Source organism: Ceratotherium simum, chromosome 11 (assembly GCF_057802395.1).
Source record: "Ceratotherium simum simum isolate JZ-2026a chromosome 11, ASM5780239v1, whole genome shotgun sequence".
NCBI classification, from domain to species: domain Eukaryota; kingdom Metazoa; phylum Chordata; class Mammalia; order Perissodactyla; family Rhinocerotidae; genus Ceratotherium; species Ceratotherium simum.
Genome location: NC_141910.1, coordinates 38,152,908 through 38,167,500, shown reverse-complemented (window position 1 = coordinate 38,167,500; position 14,593 = coordinate 38,152,908). Strand labels below are relative to the sequence as shown.

Genomic DNA, 14,593 nt, shown 5'->3' with positions numbered 1-14,593 from the left:
TCTATTATTGTTTTCAGTTGAAAAAGGAAAACCAGGATATTTATGAAGAAAACCTTCATTACCCACTTCTGCTTATTTTAACCAAAAATGGATAGAAGATAAAGCTGCTCAAAAGATGAAGAAAAAAACATCAAGTGCACAGGGAATATTTTCACAAAAACAGGAATCAGTAATGGGTATAACATGCAGCAAGCTATTGGCTCCCTGAGAATTGCGAGCCCCCAGGACTCAGATCCCCACAACCTATGCGACATTCCACGTGTGAGTTATGGAGTCCCGCTGTCCTCACCCACGTTATTCCCCAGCCATCCTGGACCCCTCTTTTTAGTCTGCTTGTTTCTCCTCCTGCACCAAACCTTTGTCTTTAAATATCCATAAACAGCCTGAGATTGGAATTGGACTTGTGAGCAACCTAAATAATTTTCCCTCTATTGAGACAGAATTTCTTTTGGTGATTCCCACCCCCTTTTTAAAAAATATCTTGGTCTTTGTTCTATCTTGGTGGCGGTAGTTTTTAATCTGCAAATACAGCAAACATCATGATTCTTTCCTGGTTAAAACAAATAAATAAAGCAAATCTTTTGGATCTCCCTCACATTAATTGTATTACATCTGCCACCTCTTTTTCTGTCTCTCTTGCTCGTTCTCTTTCTTTTTAAACAGGATTTTTTTTCCCCTATAGATGTATAAGAAATGACTACATCAGCCCAAGGCCTCATAAACTGACCGTTTGTCCTCTGGACACAATAGCGTGGCCAGCCCTCTGCTCCTCCTCTCCAATTATGTGCGATTAGTCTCAATGTGTTGTGTCAAGGAGGAGGAGTGTGCTGAGTGCTTATTATCTGTTTAGGTACAAGAAGAGCACATTTAGGCTCTGACTATGAATGAAAAGTGAGTCTTTATCAGCGCTCAAATCTAACTGCTGCTGTTCTTCAGGCCTCTTGCAAAATAGGTCCTTTCCAGAGAAATTTTGAATAAATGGTTGATAAACTAGATTGCAACCAGGGGGAGTTTTTAAAAACTCAATCACACAATTATCTTATTTAAAGTAAGTATATATTGTTATATGCTGTGATTCAAGTGTAGAGCAAACATTTAATAGGTGCTACCTAGGATTAAGAGAGAATGACTTTTCTGCAGGGAACCCAAGCATATCCTTGCCTAGTGCATCCACGAGATGCTCTAATGCCTTTTGTGAAAATTCAGAGGTTTATCTGTAAGGAATGATCTGTGCCCACTTTAGCAGTAATGTCATTAGTAGGTTAGCTATACATCTTCATATCTTTAGTAGAGGCAATGCGTATATTTAGCATGATGCAATTAAAGTGATAGGTGGGAGACTGGGGGAGAATCCTTTTGCGTGTTAAACAAACTTAGCTGTCATAAAAACAGCAACTCTCAAATGTCTCTCTGCTCGCTTCTATCATCAAACAAATTTTTCACCATCAGTTTGCATGTCCTCGTATTCACCACTTTTTCTGCTCCATTAGAGCACCTAGATGGATCTCGGAAGGCATAGGTCAAGTCGCAGTTAGATCATACATTTCTTTCTCACAAAAACTTGAATTGCAATGCCAAGTGATGGACTAACATCACAATAACAGCAATTTATTCCTCTTTGGATAAAACAGCAGTCTATTCTCAGTGCTAGATAAAGACCAGGGCAATGCAAACCAGCCATTTAGCTGAGTAGTTCAGCTAGTGGCAGCTCTCCTTTGGCGACTGTATAGTTTGCACACTGGCTTCATATTTTCTTGTTTAAAAATTAGAATTTGGAATGTTTTAAAAGGCAACACAGGTAGTTCCATTTGTACTGGTGAAAATACAGCAGAAATTATTTCTTCTGTAAAACCTGCAACAAAATCTGCCGGACAAAGAAAACCCATCCCTGCAGTAGCACCTAAGATGGTCTATTCTTTTTTTTCCTTTTACAATATAGAACAGCAGAACCATGAGAATATTTCCATTTTTTTCTCATGAAAATACATAAATTGGCAAGAATTCAATTTGCATTCGTGTGTTGTGGGTAGAAATCCAGTGTTTATTTCTCTGGGAGAAATTGTATTTTAACAAGTAAACTAGTAATGTATTTTTTTTTAAATATGTGGGAGTGGTGTGTACCATTACCTAAGCTTGAGACAGGGTGTAAGAATTGAGCTGTTCCTGCCAAGAGATGCCTAGTAAAGAAATACTCTTATTGTGTGATTGAAACCTAGAGAATCTTCTGTAAAATGTTAAAGATGTCATAGATCTGCTCTTTCTGGGATCCTCACATGGAAATATCTCTCATCTGGGCTCTTTGGAAGCTTGTGAGAAACTAATGTTGTATATTATTGAATAATTTTAAAATGTTTTTATTTTCTCAAATTTTAATAAAATGCAAATATTGAGAAGGGAAAAATATAGCTGATTTATAAAGTTTATCCATTTATATTTCTTTTGAACTTCATGATTAACAATTATTTCTATGCATTAGTATTAGGTTCTATAATTGCAATTGAAATGCCCCATTTCATACTTGTCTATGTAATTATGCATGTGTTTGTTTCAAAAGGAGGCCTGTCTGCTTAGGAAATCATAAGAATTATTATGATATTACTCTTCCCCGTGTACCTGTATCTTCTGATAAAACTCCTGCTTTTCCTTTGTCATACTAAGTAGATTTGGTTGGATGTAAGAATGTTTCTAATATTGCCTGTGGTCAGTTCTAATGTGGTGATATGAACAGCCACATACAAGTTGGTTATAAGAAATATATTTTATTTTATAGCAAGACATATGCTGTGAATTGGGATAAAAGTGCTAGAAAAGACTAGCTAAGAGGTTGATGCTATTTTGTATAAATTGTGTATTTTGTTGGCTTTTTGACTGAGCATGAAAATGTAACTTCCATTAGGGAAGGGTAATTTAGGTGCTCAGTATTCAGCAGAAAACTTGTCGGGGCCATAAAAGCTTTTCTGGCTGGTTCCTCCGGTGTTTTCAGAGAAGAGCTGCCCGCCCCTTGCTGATTTTCCCTTTGGCTTCAGTGTGGGCTGAATTTACCACTGCATACCTGTTGAATCAATTTGGGGGATCCAGCAGTTAACTGAGTGAATGGAAGGATTAGTGGCCCTCTGGAGCCCTATTTCAACAGCCAGGTGTCTGTCCTAAACTAGTTAACTGCTTTTGACAGTTGAAGAACCTGGTTTTAATACCATTGGCAGGAGGTTGTTGTGGCGGTGGGTTTTTTCCCTTCTCCCCACTACCAAAGTGGAACATACCCTCTCCAAAGGGTGAGACATTTTTTTAAATAGGAGTAGACTGTCCCCTCCCCTCAACCCAGCTTCCATGGAGTTTGTCTTTGTGCTTAGTCAGCATTTGACTCATTTCCAATCTATGCCAAACAATTCGGTGGCATTGTCTGCAGGACCCTTTCATTGGACTCTGGGGGAGGGAGCAGGACGCCCACCGGAGAAGGAAATCACAGTATATGTCGACACACATACCCACACACTTACAGGGAACATGAGGCTGTTTAGACCCTAGATCTAGGCTCCGGCTCCCAGATTCCAGGAACACTTCCCACCCCAGATCAAAATCTCCTGAGCTCAGACTGTATGAAATGTCATAATTGTGCTGAGTGTATCCCATAGAGGAAAGATTGATTTGAAAGTCAGACTGGGTCTCCTTAGAAACTGAATTTAGACAGAGGGCAAATACGTTTTCCTGAGTGGGCTATTTCCAAATTAGGAAGGAGCCCGTTGGTGTTTAACAAACCATTAAGCCTGAAATGCCACTTTTTAATTCTCAGATTTCGTTTTACCCGTAGAGCTTACTGCCCAGGCTATGGCTAAATGCTCCCTGTGTCCTCTGCCCTGGAAGTCTGTGCATTTGGAGTCTATATTTTGCCTTTTTTGTCCCCCTGACTTTTCAATTAATACATTTTTTAATAGATAAAACAGATCATACTGTGACTTTTAAAATGTCAACAAGCTTGTAAACAGAAATGTAATAAAGTGGCTAATAGGAGATTCAATAGTTAATAGAGGGCCTGAAGTGTGAGCAAATACAGTAGCTATATATTGGAAACCACGCAAGTGAAGATGGCTTTAGTATTGCAAACTGAGGAAGAAAATTGTTTTTAATTAGCACCTTCATAAGAACTGCTGATTAATACTGTTTTGTTTGGTGAAAAGCTTTCAGCTGAGTAATTTGTACAGCCATTACAACAGTTTTGTTAGAGCAGGACTCCTGTTGTTAAACACAAACAGCAGATGATAATGGTGGAAGATGAGTTTGTCATGTAACAATTTACCTTATTGAAAAAAGCTTTATATAAAACCCAATACAGTAGGTACCAGCAGAAATCACATATTTTAAATCCTTCCAAAATTGCAGTGTGCCACGCTTGTGTTTCTTTTTTTTTTTTTCCAGGGACTAGAAGCAGATTTTATATCATTTATAAAATTATATACACAATTTAAAGGTGGTAAAGCAGGCACAGACCACTTTCTCAGCCACGGTTTACATCGGAGCCGTAAAGTGGCCGTGTATTCAAACAATTTCTAACTATATAAAGCAGGTTGGAAAATGGAATCCTAATTAAATAATGTTACTCAGATGTAAATTTGCATTGGGACTGAATGTTGGAAAATAAGAATTGGTGTTTCTGCCTTAGGTGGGTTTATCACACATAGGATCTTAAAAAAAAAAACTCTCTTTCTCAAGGGAAGTTTAATTAACATTTTTTTTTTCTGGAAGTGTTTTAACTGACCAGGGAAAAGAGTGCCCATGGAATGAGACCTGACCAGGGAATCAGAGGCTGATTTCAGTGAACTCCCATCAAATGGATATTGTGCTAGCCAGAAACATGGGAACTTTTTTTCTTTTCAAATAAAATGCAACGGTAAAGCATATTTGCATTAAAATATTACACTAACCAAGGCTGGTAAGGACTGTAAATTATTGGAGTGGCGTAATAGAGCATGAGTTTTTTTTTTTTTTAGACAGGCCTTTGGGGTAATAACAAGGGTTGAGGCTCACGACAGTGCCAAATAAGCTTTAGACAGCATAATAGTCTGCAAAGAAAGCCACAGAGCACTAATGTGAAGGAAGAGCTGTCCACCACATGCAGCAAAAATCACCAAAGGTCATTTTATGGTAGCAATTGTGACATAAAATTGGTGGTCATGCTACATGTCTAATACTCAGCACAGCTTTATAAATGATGGGCCCCTAGCGATGGCTGTCATTAAGTGCTTTCATCATAATAAACTTTAAACTGTTGGCTTTATGAATCGCCAGCTAGCTTCAGCTGTTCGTTGGATGGAGCTTGCAGTGCCTTAAGTGTGACAAGACCTATTAGGAATTGCAACCATGTTTCAAGCGTACTTGGCTTCCCCACTCCTGGGGTGATTGCTGCCTATTAAACCGCGTCTGGGAAGATTTTCCTCCAGCAATCTCTGATCAAGAGCTTTTTTGGGCTTTGACCTGCATTTCCTTCAAGACTTTCTCTGAGGAGTTTTATAAGAGCAAAACTCCAGAGGATTTATAGCCACTTCTGATTAATACCCTTCCAGTTTTTCTAGCAACTCTCCCACTGCTGCATAGAGAAAAGCTTTCACTCTTCCCGAGGTGCTTATTTGTGACCTTTTCTCTGCTTCCTGATTCCCTCTAACGTGTTCTCTCAGTGAAATCCTCGGGGTGGAACCAAGACAGTCGGTGAAGTTGTTTCAGCTGGAGAGACAGAGAAGGAAAGAGGGACGCTTTTATATTTTTAAAGAATCACAGGCAGAGCAGCCTGGCCCCGCCCATTTAAATACCCGCTGTGACGTCACCGGCCGCCCGCAGTACCAAACGCATCCTTAATAAGCCCTCGGTGTAAACTGAGCCTACACATAAAGATTTCATGATTCAAATTACACTTTCATTAACCTTTAGCATAGGAAGTCTTTTAGTTTCTATAAATCTTACAGTGGCTTACCGTCTGTCCTACTAATGTGAATAATAGATGTTTGGGGAAATCGCTCTTTAAACACCCAGGGTATTTAATTTACAAGGGCTAAATACATATTTCAGATTTACTTAGCGAGAACTTTAATTACTTCTTGTTGCTGTTTCTAACTTGGAGGTGCCCCCCCCCAGGTTTCTTCTGCTTGACTCAGATGTTTTAGAGATGGTAAAAGCTTTCAGTGTCTAAGTCCCTGTCTTTAATACCCATTAGTCTTTCTTTTAAGCTAAGAAATGGCCTAAAGAGAGTTAAGGGAATGCCTCAGGTGTGGACCATTACACAATTAAATTAGCAAAACTCAGAGGGATTGGATTAGAACTCAGCGGGGAACACCTGGTTTTCTGCAGTGCGGGGCTCTCGCCGTGAATAGTGAGGGTCTCAGTCACAGACTTGTCTTACCAGATACAGTGTTGCAGGCTAAACTATATTTCCCCGGGAGTAGGTTTCTGTGGCTGTCAGAGTGAACAGGAAAAGCCATCAGTGAATGTGCCAAGCCAAGGGAAAACAGGAGTTGGGGGACTCGTGGCTTTTCACATACAGAGGCATCCGCCCATCCCTCCCCGCGAGCCAGCCAAGGGTGGACAAGTGCATTTGGAGGCTGCTGCCCAGGTGCAAGGGTGGGGGTGGGGCAGGCTGCAGAATGCCCCAGAACAAAGGCACCTCCAGGGGCCTGTGCAGAGGTCACCCGCTGCCTCCAGGGCAGATTAAGGAGGACTGGAGAGGGCATTTGGAGGAAATGGTGCTGTTCTTCTTTGGGAAATCAATTCGTCCCACCCTTAATAGAGCATTTGGCCCTCCTTCTGGAGTCCCAGGCAAATGTGCTGCCAGGTCTCTCAAAATCAGTTATTAACCGGCCCCTGTTTGAAGAGGCGTCACCTTTCTCGGCCTGTGCTCCTTCAATAGCCGGTGCCCCCTGAGAATCTGTCTGCTCTCTGCAACGTCTCACTTCCCTTTTCTCCCTCCTTTGGGCTCTCCCGCCCCTCTCTACCCAGGCTTCTTTCATAATTAGGCTGGAAGTGGAACTTTCCCCCACTCCCTTACTTTGAGATTTCTTTTTTCCCAGTGACCTGGGCTGCACTTTGCCCCCACTCCCTGCCTGCCAATCTCTTCAGGGTTAGGGCCTCTCTCTTTCCATTCTTGCAGGCTCCCCCTCCTTGAGAGCACCGGGAGGCCCAGCCTCCCAGAATCCGATCTCCTTCCAACACTGCAGCCCCCCTGCGGAGGAAGGAAGAGGCCTCCTCAGAATGAATGGCTGGTAAGGAGGTTTTTAATTTGTCTGGAGCTACAAGAAAAAGCCTCAGAGCAGCGTCCCTCCCTCACCTCGTGGGCAAGCCCCTCTCTCTGCCTTACCTGTGGGCGCCATCCCCTCACCCTCCGAGGCCAGGTCCAAGGGACAATTTGGCAGGGTGATCTGAAAATACTGGTTTCTTGTGTGAAAATCGCCCACTCAACCTAGAATAAGGACACCGTTTTGTAAATTAAATTCTATTTTTTGGTTGTTTGCAGCCCACCAATGTGAGCAATTTGGAAGTTTGGCATGTTTCTGTCAGGGTCAGAAAGTGAGCTCAGCCCATCATTGTCTTGATTTGCAATCTGCCTTCTGACGGCCTCCCCCCCCCCCAGCTCTCCTTGATCTTGGGGGAATGTTACCATGCTGTCCCCAGCACAGAAGACAGTACATTTAAAAGGTTTGCCCACCTGACCTATGGTTTCACCTCCAGGTGCATTAGCCTTCATTTTCCTTCACAGGCTTTATTTTTAGGAGCAGAGGCTACAGCCCTGACTGGCCTATGTTTTGAGTGGAAGGCACTTTGTCTCTCTCTTCTTTTTTTTTTTGGCCAAACCACTTATATAAGCAGCATCTCATGATGCCAGGAGAGGAGAATGAAGCAGTTCACAGCTCCTGAGTGTCCAAGGTCTTTCCTTTCTTCTGGGTATTCCTGGTCAGCCCACTTGAGGCCCTATAAGACTAGGCCTGAGGACTTGGGCTGGGTGACAGAGGTCTCAGGGTCTCCAGCTTGCATTCCTCCTGGCTGTTAGTGTTTTCCCCTCACCTCACAGCCAGGTGCTACTTCTAGCCTCTCCCTTCAGCCTCCTTCCGCCCCCCGCCCCCAGACTAGATGAACTTGGGATGGTTATAATGTTCTCGATATGGATATGATACTGAAGGGGTTTATCTGGCTCTGCCCTTGTGTAGATTGAAAAAAAAGAAAATGGCAACAATATTTTGCAGCTCCTCCCATCAAGAAATGGAGTCTATTTCTGAACTTGACTTGGCTTACTGTGGACAATGGGACATTAGTAAATGTGAGTACAAGCAGAGGTCTGAAAATCACTTGCACATTGGAGTTTGCTCTCTCTTGATGCTTTTGGAACCCAGCTACCGTGTGAAAAAGCCTGGGCTATCCTGCTTGACAGTGGGGACATGTGGCCCATTCACCCCATGATTCCAGCCATGTGAGTGAAGGCGCCCAGGACCAAAGAGCTCCTGGCAGACCTAGCTACAGACTAGACTGCGCGGATGAGCCAGGTGCACGAGCAGAGACACTTCAGCCCAGCTGAATCCAGCCCAAATTGCCTACTCAGAGAATTAGGGGGGAATAAATGGTGGTTTTAAAGCAACTAAGTTTTGGAGCAGTTTGTTACACAGCAATAGATAACTGATGCAGTCCTTGATCTATTCTCTCTGAGGTACTTTTCTGCATCCTGAAGTGTATCTTGAGGTACCAAAACTTTTGACATAATTTTTGCCTAAAACGTGTTGAGTGACTAACGTTTTGAAAATACAAAAATAGGATTCAGTCCCCACAAGCCTGACTCACCCTTCAGAAAACCAACCTATTACAAAAGCAAATCACTCTCAAGCTCCCAGGAGAGGACACAGAGAAAATGAGCTGCAGATGAAAGAACAATGGACTCAGAATAACTAGCTTCTAGCCTGGGCTCCACCAGTAACAAACTGGTAATTTTAGGCCAGCTGTTTAATCTCTCTGGGCATCAGTTTCTTCCTCTTTGAACTAGATAATTTAATTTCCCATTTCATGCTAAATTCTGAAGTATTCAAGATAAAAACATTCCATTATCAATCAGAGCCAGAGATTTTGATCACTTCAGGGAGTTAGAATTCTCTGGTACTGCCAAGAAAGAGTGGTCTCACATTAGCTTGGCCCTAGAGAGTACTTAGTAATTCTCAGAGGACTTTCTCCTGTGAGGTTCTGGAAAGACCCCGATGGTTCACCTTGCTCTGCCCTGGAGAAGCTGCCTCAGGTGCTGCGGTGGCGGAAGAGCGGAGCAGTGGGGACCTGAGCTCCTCCATTTTTGTTCACTTGTCTAATAAGTGCCTGTTGTGTGGTGGTCACCCTGTTAGATGTGGGGGATCGAATAGTGAACAAGAAAGACCCCATTACACCCCTAGTGGGAAAGACAAAATTGCTCTCCACACGTAGCTTGCATTCTAAACAATAAACATGTGCTAGTGCACTTATAAAATAATTATAAATTGTAATAAATTCTATGAAAAACAGATACGGTCCTATTGATAGAGAATAATAGAGGGGCCCTACTTCAGACAGGATGGTTACAGAAAGCCTCTCTGAGGGGTCTCAGTTGTGAGAAGGAGCAATCATGCAAAGAGATGATGGTGGGGTGAGGAGCTCCGACAGAGGGAATGCGGCAGGCAGGCCCTGAGGTAGGCCAGGGCCTGTTCCTCTGCGGAGTGAGAAGGAGGCCAATGTAGCTGGGACCTTCTGAGGAGGGACGTGAGATGGACGGGGGCCAGACTATGCAGGATTCAGTGAGTTTGGATTTCGTTTTGAGTCTAATGAGCAGCCATTGAAGGGTTTAGAGTAGTGAGAATGACATACTTATGTACATTTTTAACAGATCACTCTGAATGCTGGATTGAGAGTAGTTTGGAGAAAGTGGAGATTCCAATCAGGAGGCTCCTGTAATGTAGTGGTCCTGGTGACAGAAAATGGCAGTGTGGACTGGGGACATGGTGACAATGGGGAAAGATGGGCAAACTGATTCAAAGCGTGTGTTTGACCTAGAATTAACAGGTCGACTTGCTGATAGAATTAACCACTAACTTGCTGCTAACTTCCTCTTAAAATTTCAGGTGAAAATATGGTTGGTCAACCTAAAAGTCTGCTTTAAGAATGCAAGCCCTTTGCCCCAGTCATCTGCCTCACCCCACCTGTAAGGCCTGGGCTGTGTGGAGGTGTGGGAGGACGAACCGCGGACAGGAGGGAACCTCCACACACTCCACTTCCAGCTTCATGATCTGCAAGTTTATGGGCACTTGGGAATGGGGGTCTTCATTTCCTGATGGCTTCTTGGCCCCCGACATTGGCCCTGCCTGACATCTTCTTGTACTTCCCATACTTCTTATAGAGAGGGAGGTGGCACTGGCTGGACAGGACAGGGCTGTAGGACGAGAAGCCCATTTCTGTTGTTTTCGTAGATATTACCCCCAGGATATTACAGTTCATTCATCCTGTTTTCCTAGGCATCCACCACTCTTGGGGGTACTCAGGGAAACACCCAAGGAGGTCAGAGGCTGTTCTCTGACCTGGTCATGAGGCCCCTCTGAGCTGCATAGATACAGAGCTAGTAATCCCCTATGTGGCAGGATTTAAAGAGCACAGGAAAGATCTTGGATGGGGAAAAAAAAAATGTGTCATTGATACTGAAATTCCACCAATAGAACATCTTACCCTTAGCTCAGGCAGGGGTTACTGTGAAAATGAGGCTCCTCTTGGCAGAAGTAATGCTCTCGTGGTCCTTGGTGTGAAAGAGCCGCAAGTAGGCCTGCAGGGGGAAGGGAGGTGAGCGGGGGTGCGTAGAGGACACTGGGAACCTGAGGAAATAAAGGGGCCCCGAGAACTAGGGAAAGGGGCAGAAACTAGGGAAAGCCACTCATCAGCTCCACAGTGTTATCTGGGGCCAGGAGGGCTGTCCTGACTCCACTGTGCACGAATCCGACTATGTGTCCTCCTTGTGTGCAGGAATATGAGGATGAGGCCGGTAGGGTCACTGCCCACACAGGGCTTATAAACTCATAGGGGAGACAGAGCATGTCCTCAAATAAAACAGATCCATGGAAAAGGGCTGGCAAAGGGTTGTCAGAGATCAATAGAAGGAGTGATTACATTATGGAAGAGGAGGCAGATGCTGTATTAGGCCTTGAAAGCCCTGGGAGTGGGAGGAAAGGCCCTGCCAGGGGCGTGAAGCTCGTGAAGATTTCAGGAAATGTTTGGCTTGGCAGTGATGTGGGGTTAATGAGGTAGAGTCATTCATTCACTCATCTCACAGACATTCATCGAAGCCTATCAGGTGTCAGGCACTCAGGGGAGAGTAGTGAGCTAGACAGACAAATACCCTGATCTCACTGAGCCGCATTCCAGTGCAGGGAGAAAGGCAATCACATGGACACAAACAAGACTGGTTCAAATCAGGATAGGTGCGGTGAAGACAATAAAACAAATTGATATTTTAGAAAGTGACTGGGTCTCCTTTAGATACAAGGTCAAGGAAGCTCTCAGGAAGGAGGCAGCATTTTTGTTTAATGAAAGAGCCAAGCTTTCAAGATTGAAGGGAAGAGCATTCTGGGCAGAGGCAATAGAAAGTGCAAAGGCCCTGAGGCAGGAGCAAATCTGCAGAGCCCAGGTGGGTGAGCAGAATATGTTATGAGGCAAGGAGTGTACAAGACCTTGTCGGCCGTGGGCGGGAAGCTGGATTTTATTTCAGTGTGAAGCCACTGGAGGATCTTAAGAAGAGGAGTAACGTGGTTTTGATTTCTCTGTTTAGAAGCTCACTCTGTCTGCCGTCAGGAGAATGGTGCAAGAGAGGAAGTAGGAGGCCCTGTGAGAGGCTGTTCAGGCAAGAGTGACAGGTGAGGGGAAAACACGGGGCCAACTGAGGGCTGGAGAATTAGGAGGAAGCATCTACCTGGTCCAGAGGGCTGGACTTCATCCTGGAGCAGTGGGAGGGCATTGGGATTGCTGCCCTGATGTAACCTTTCCAAGGACCCGGAGTGAAAATGTTTCTGCACTGTGGATGTGGACATGGACGCAGAGTCCCAGGTCTGTCTGTAGTGTGCGCCGAGTACAGGACCTTACCTAGGGCTCGGGGACATGATCCTGGCCCCTGTGCTGGCCCTGAGGGTCAGTGTGCTGACCCGTGAGAGCAGGGGCCGTGCCCCATTCACTCAGGCCTCCTAGCACCTGGCCATAGTGGATGATGGACAGGAAGGCCGGAGAAAGGAGGCTGGACAAGCGCCAGCCCAGGACACCTCTCTGCCCTGTCCCTACCCTCTTTTCTAGGCTGCGTGCAGGAATTGGCAGAAATGTCACAAACTTCCCAACAAGCACTTGTAAAACTTGTCTTCAGAGGTCACATTTCCTACAGTCATGGGACTATTTGAAGGACAGAACACCCCAGCTGATGATTGGAAGGACCCAAAGGAAATAGTAGCAGCGGCTCACATTCATTGAGCGCTTACTGTGTGCCAGGCGTTGTGCTAAGCGCTTTACATTATTGACTTATATTTTACTCCACAACAGTCCTCGGACATTGAGGCTGTTATTATCCCCCCTGTTACAGAGGAGATTGAGGCTCAGAGAGGTGAAATGACCTGCCCAAGGAGAGGGCCATCTCGGGTCTTGCACCATTTCTGCTGAGGAAATGAGGTACTCAGCCACTGGGCCATGGCTCTGGTCACTCAGCCTGTGATGTCCTTGCCCAGAGGAAAGGCCCACCTAGAAAGAAGGCTTAGAGGTTAATTTGAATGCAAAGGAAAAGAAGGGTGGCATCGCCAGTGCTTGGTTGTGAGCCTGGTAGAGTTGTCTAAGCGAATCAACAGTCTAAGCAAAAGGACCTTAGCTCTGCATACGTGATGCGCATGATTGGGCCATATGCCAGGCAGTCCACTCTACCAGACGCAGACAGCTCTGGGCCCCAACCACAGATAGACGGGGGGTCAGCTACCCATCAAAAGTTGTGTGCCAAGCCTTCATTCCCTGCCTCACACGTGTGTGGGGGGGGTGTGCACACACACAGGCACACACACAGAGAACCTGCCTAAGAAGGAGCTTTCCCTGGACTTTAGACTCTGGCCTCCCAGGACCCCAAGTGGTAGCCGTGGTTGGGTGGTCCTGGTGGCCAGTCTCTAGAATCGCTTTCAATGCTTCCTTGGGACTTGATTGCTAACCCCCAAAACAGACGTTGGGAACATGGTTAGAATTTCTCAGATGATATCAGGCACCGTGGCCCCAGCAGATGCTCCCACATGGGGTCACTTATGGCAGCTTGTCTGGGCAGAGACTACGCTCAAGGGCCACCAGGTCAACAAGGCTAGGGACATCCCTTCTCTGCGTTTTCTTCCCTTCTTCATTGGCAAGGTGGAAACCAAGTTTTTGACAGAGAAATCAAGTGTGTCAGTGTGATGATTGACCCCCTTACGGTGTGCATCAGCTGCTCCTGATCACCTCTACTCTAGGGAAAGACGAGGAAAATGAAGGAAACAGAAGAAACGAGGAAAGAGAGCCAGCCCATAAACTCCTTAAGATGGATTACCATCTCTGGGAGGACAGAACAAAAGATGGGTCTTCCCCAGGAAGCAAGAGGTGAAAAGGAGACCAAGAATTAGCTGACATGCTGTGAGTAGGGACAAGAAAATTGTACAAATGATCCCCGGAGAAATTATTCTTGGGTAATTCTGACTCTCAGCGCAGTGGAGCCCACACACAACTCCATCTCTCGGGTGCCTGTCGCCTCGCTGCCTGGTTGCCAGGTAGAGGAGGAAGATACAGAAAATTCCATGGCATTTGACGTCACTACAGCCATTTAAAAAAAAAATCAAGCAAATATAGACCTTTCTTTCTCTTAGAGGTTCTCTTTGAAGAAGCAAAGGTCTGAGGCAGTGCACAATTCTCAGGGGACCTTTGGCTCAGTTGTGGATTGTGAGCACTTGAGGTGGGGAGAGTTCTCATCTGAAAGGCCTGTGCTGCTTGCAGGGCTCAGAACAGACAGATTTTAGTTGGCCACTTATCTGATCAGCATTCACTTCCCGGAATTTTTTTTTTAAAATATTTTATTTATTTATTTATTTTTCCCCCCAAAGCCCCAGTAGATAGTTGTATGTCACAGCTGCACATCCTTCTAGTTGCTGTATGTGGGACGCAGCCTCAACATGGCCGGAGAAGCGGTGCGTCGGTGCGCGCCCGGGATCCGAACCCGGGCCGCCAGCAGCGGAGCGCGAGCACTTAACCGCTAAGCCATGGGGCCGGCCCACTGGAATTTTTTTTTTTTTAAAGTTAGGATGAAACAACATTCTTTGATGTCAGTTGAATATTAAAGATTTAGATTTTTCCACCTTTGATATTGGCAGCAACAGCTGCTAACCCGACATCAACAACTCAGGCATCTTCCTCAGGTTTGCGGCAAGGGGTGTCCAGAAAGGGGCTGAGGGGAGAGCGGTGTTTACTCAGCTCCTTCCATCCCAAATTAAATATTCAAATTGGGTTCGTTCCGTGGCATTGTTAAGGCTTGAGCTTTAATTTAATGGGAATGGCATTGTCCCCTGAATAAAGGCTTCATTAGGCC

At 45.0% G+C, this 14,593-nt stretch overlaps 1 protein-coding gene across 2 annotated transcripts in view; it reads left to right on the top strand.

Moving 5' to 3' along the window:
• CAMKMT (calmodulin-lysine N-methyltransferase) overlaps positions 1–595 on the top strand; it is a 369,438-nt gene extending 368,843 nt beyond the window's left edge. For both annotated transcript variants that reach the window (XM_004436695.3, XM_087436825.1), the window contains one exon: positions 18–595. In XM_004436695.3, the coding sequence (XP_004436752.1) occupies positions 18–95 (78 nt within the window). In that variant the 3' untranslated portion in view covers positions 96–595. The remainder of the gene's footprint in view (positions 1–17) is intronic.
• Positions 596–14,593: the final 13,998 nt, after the last annotated feature.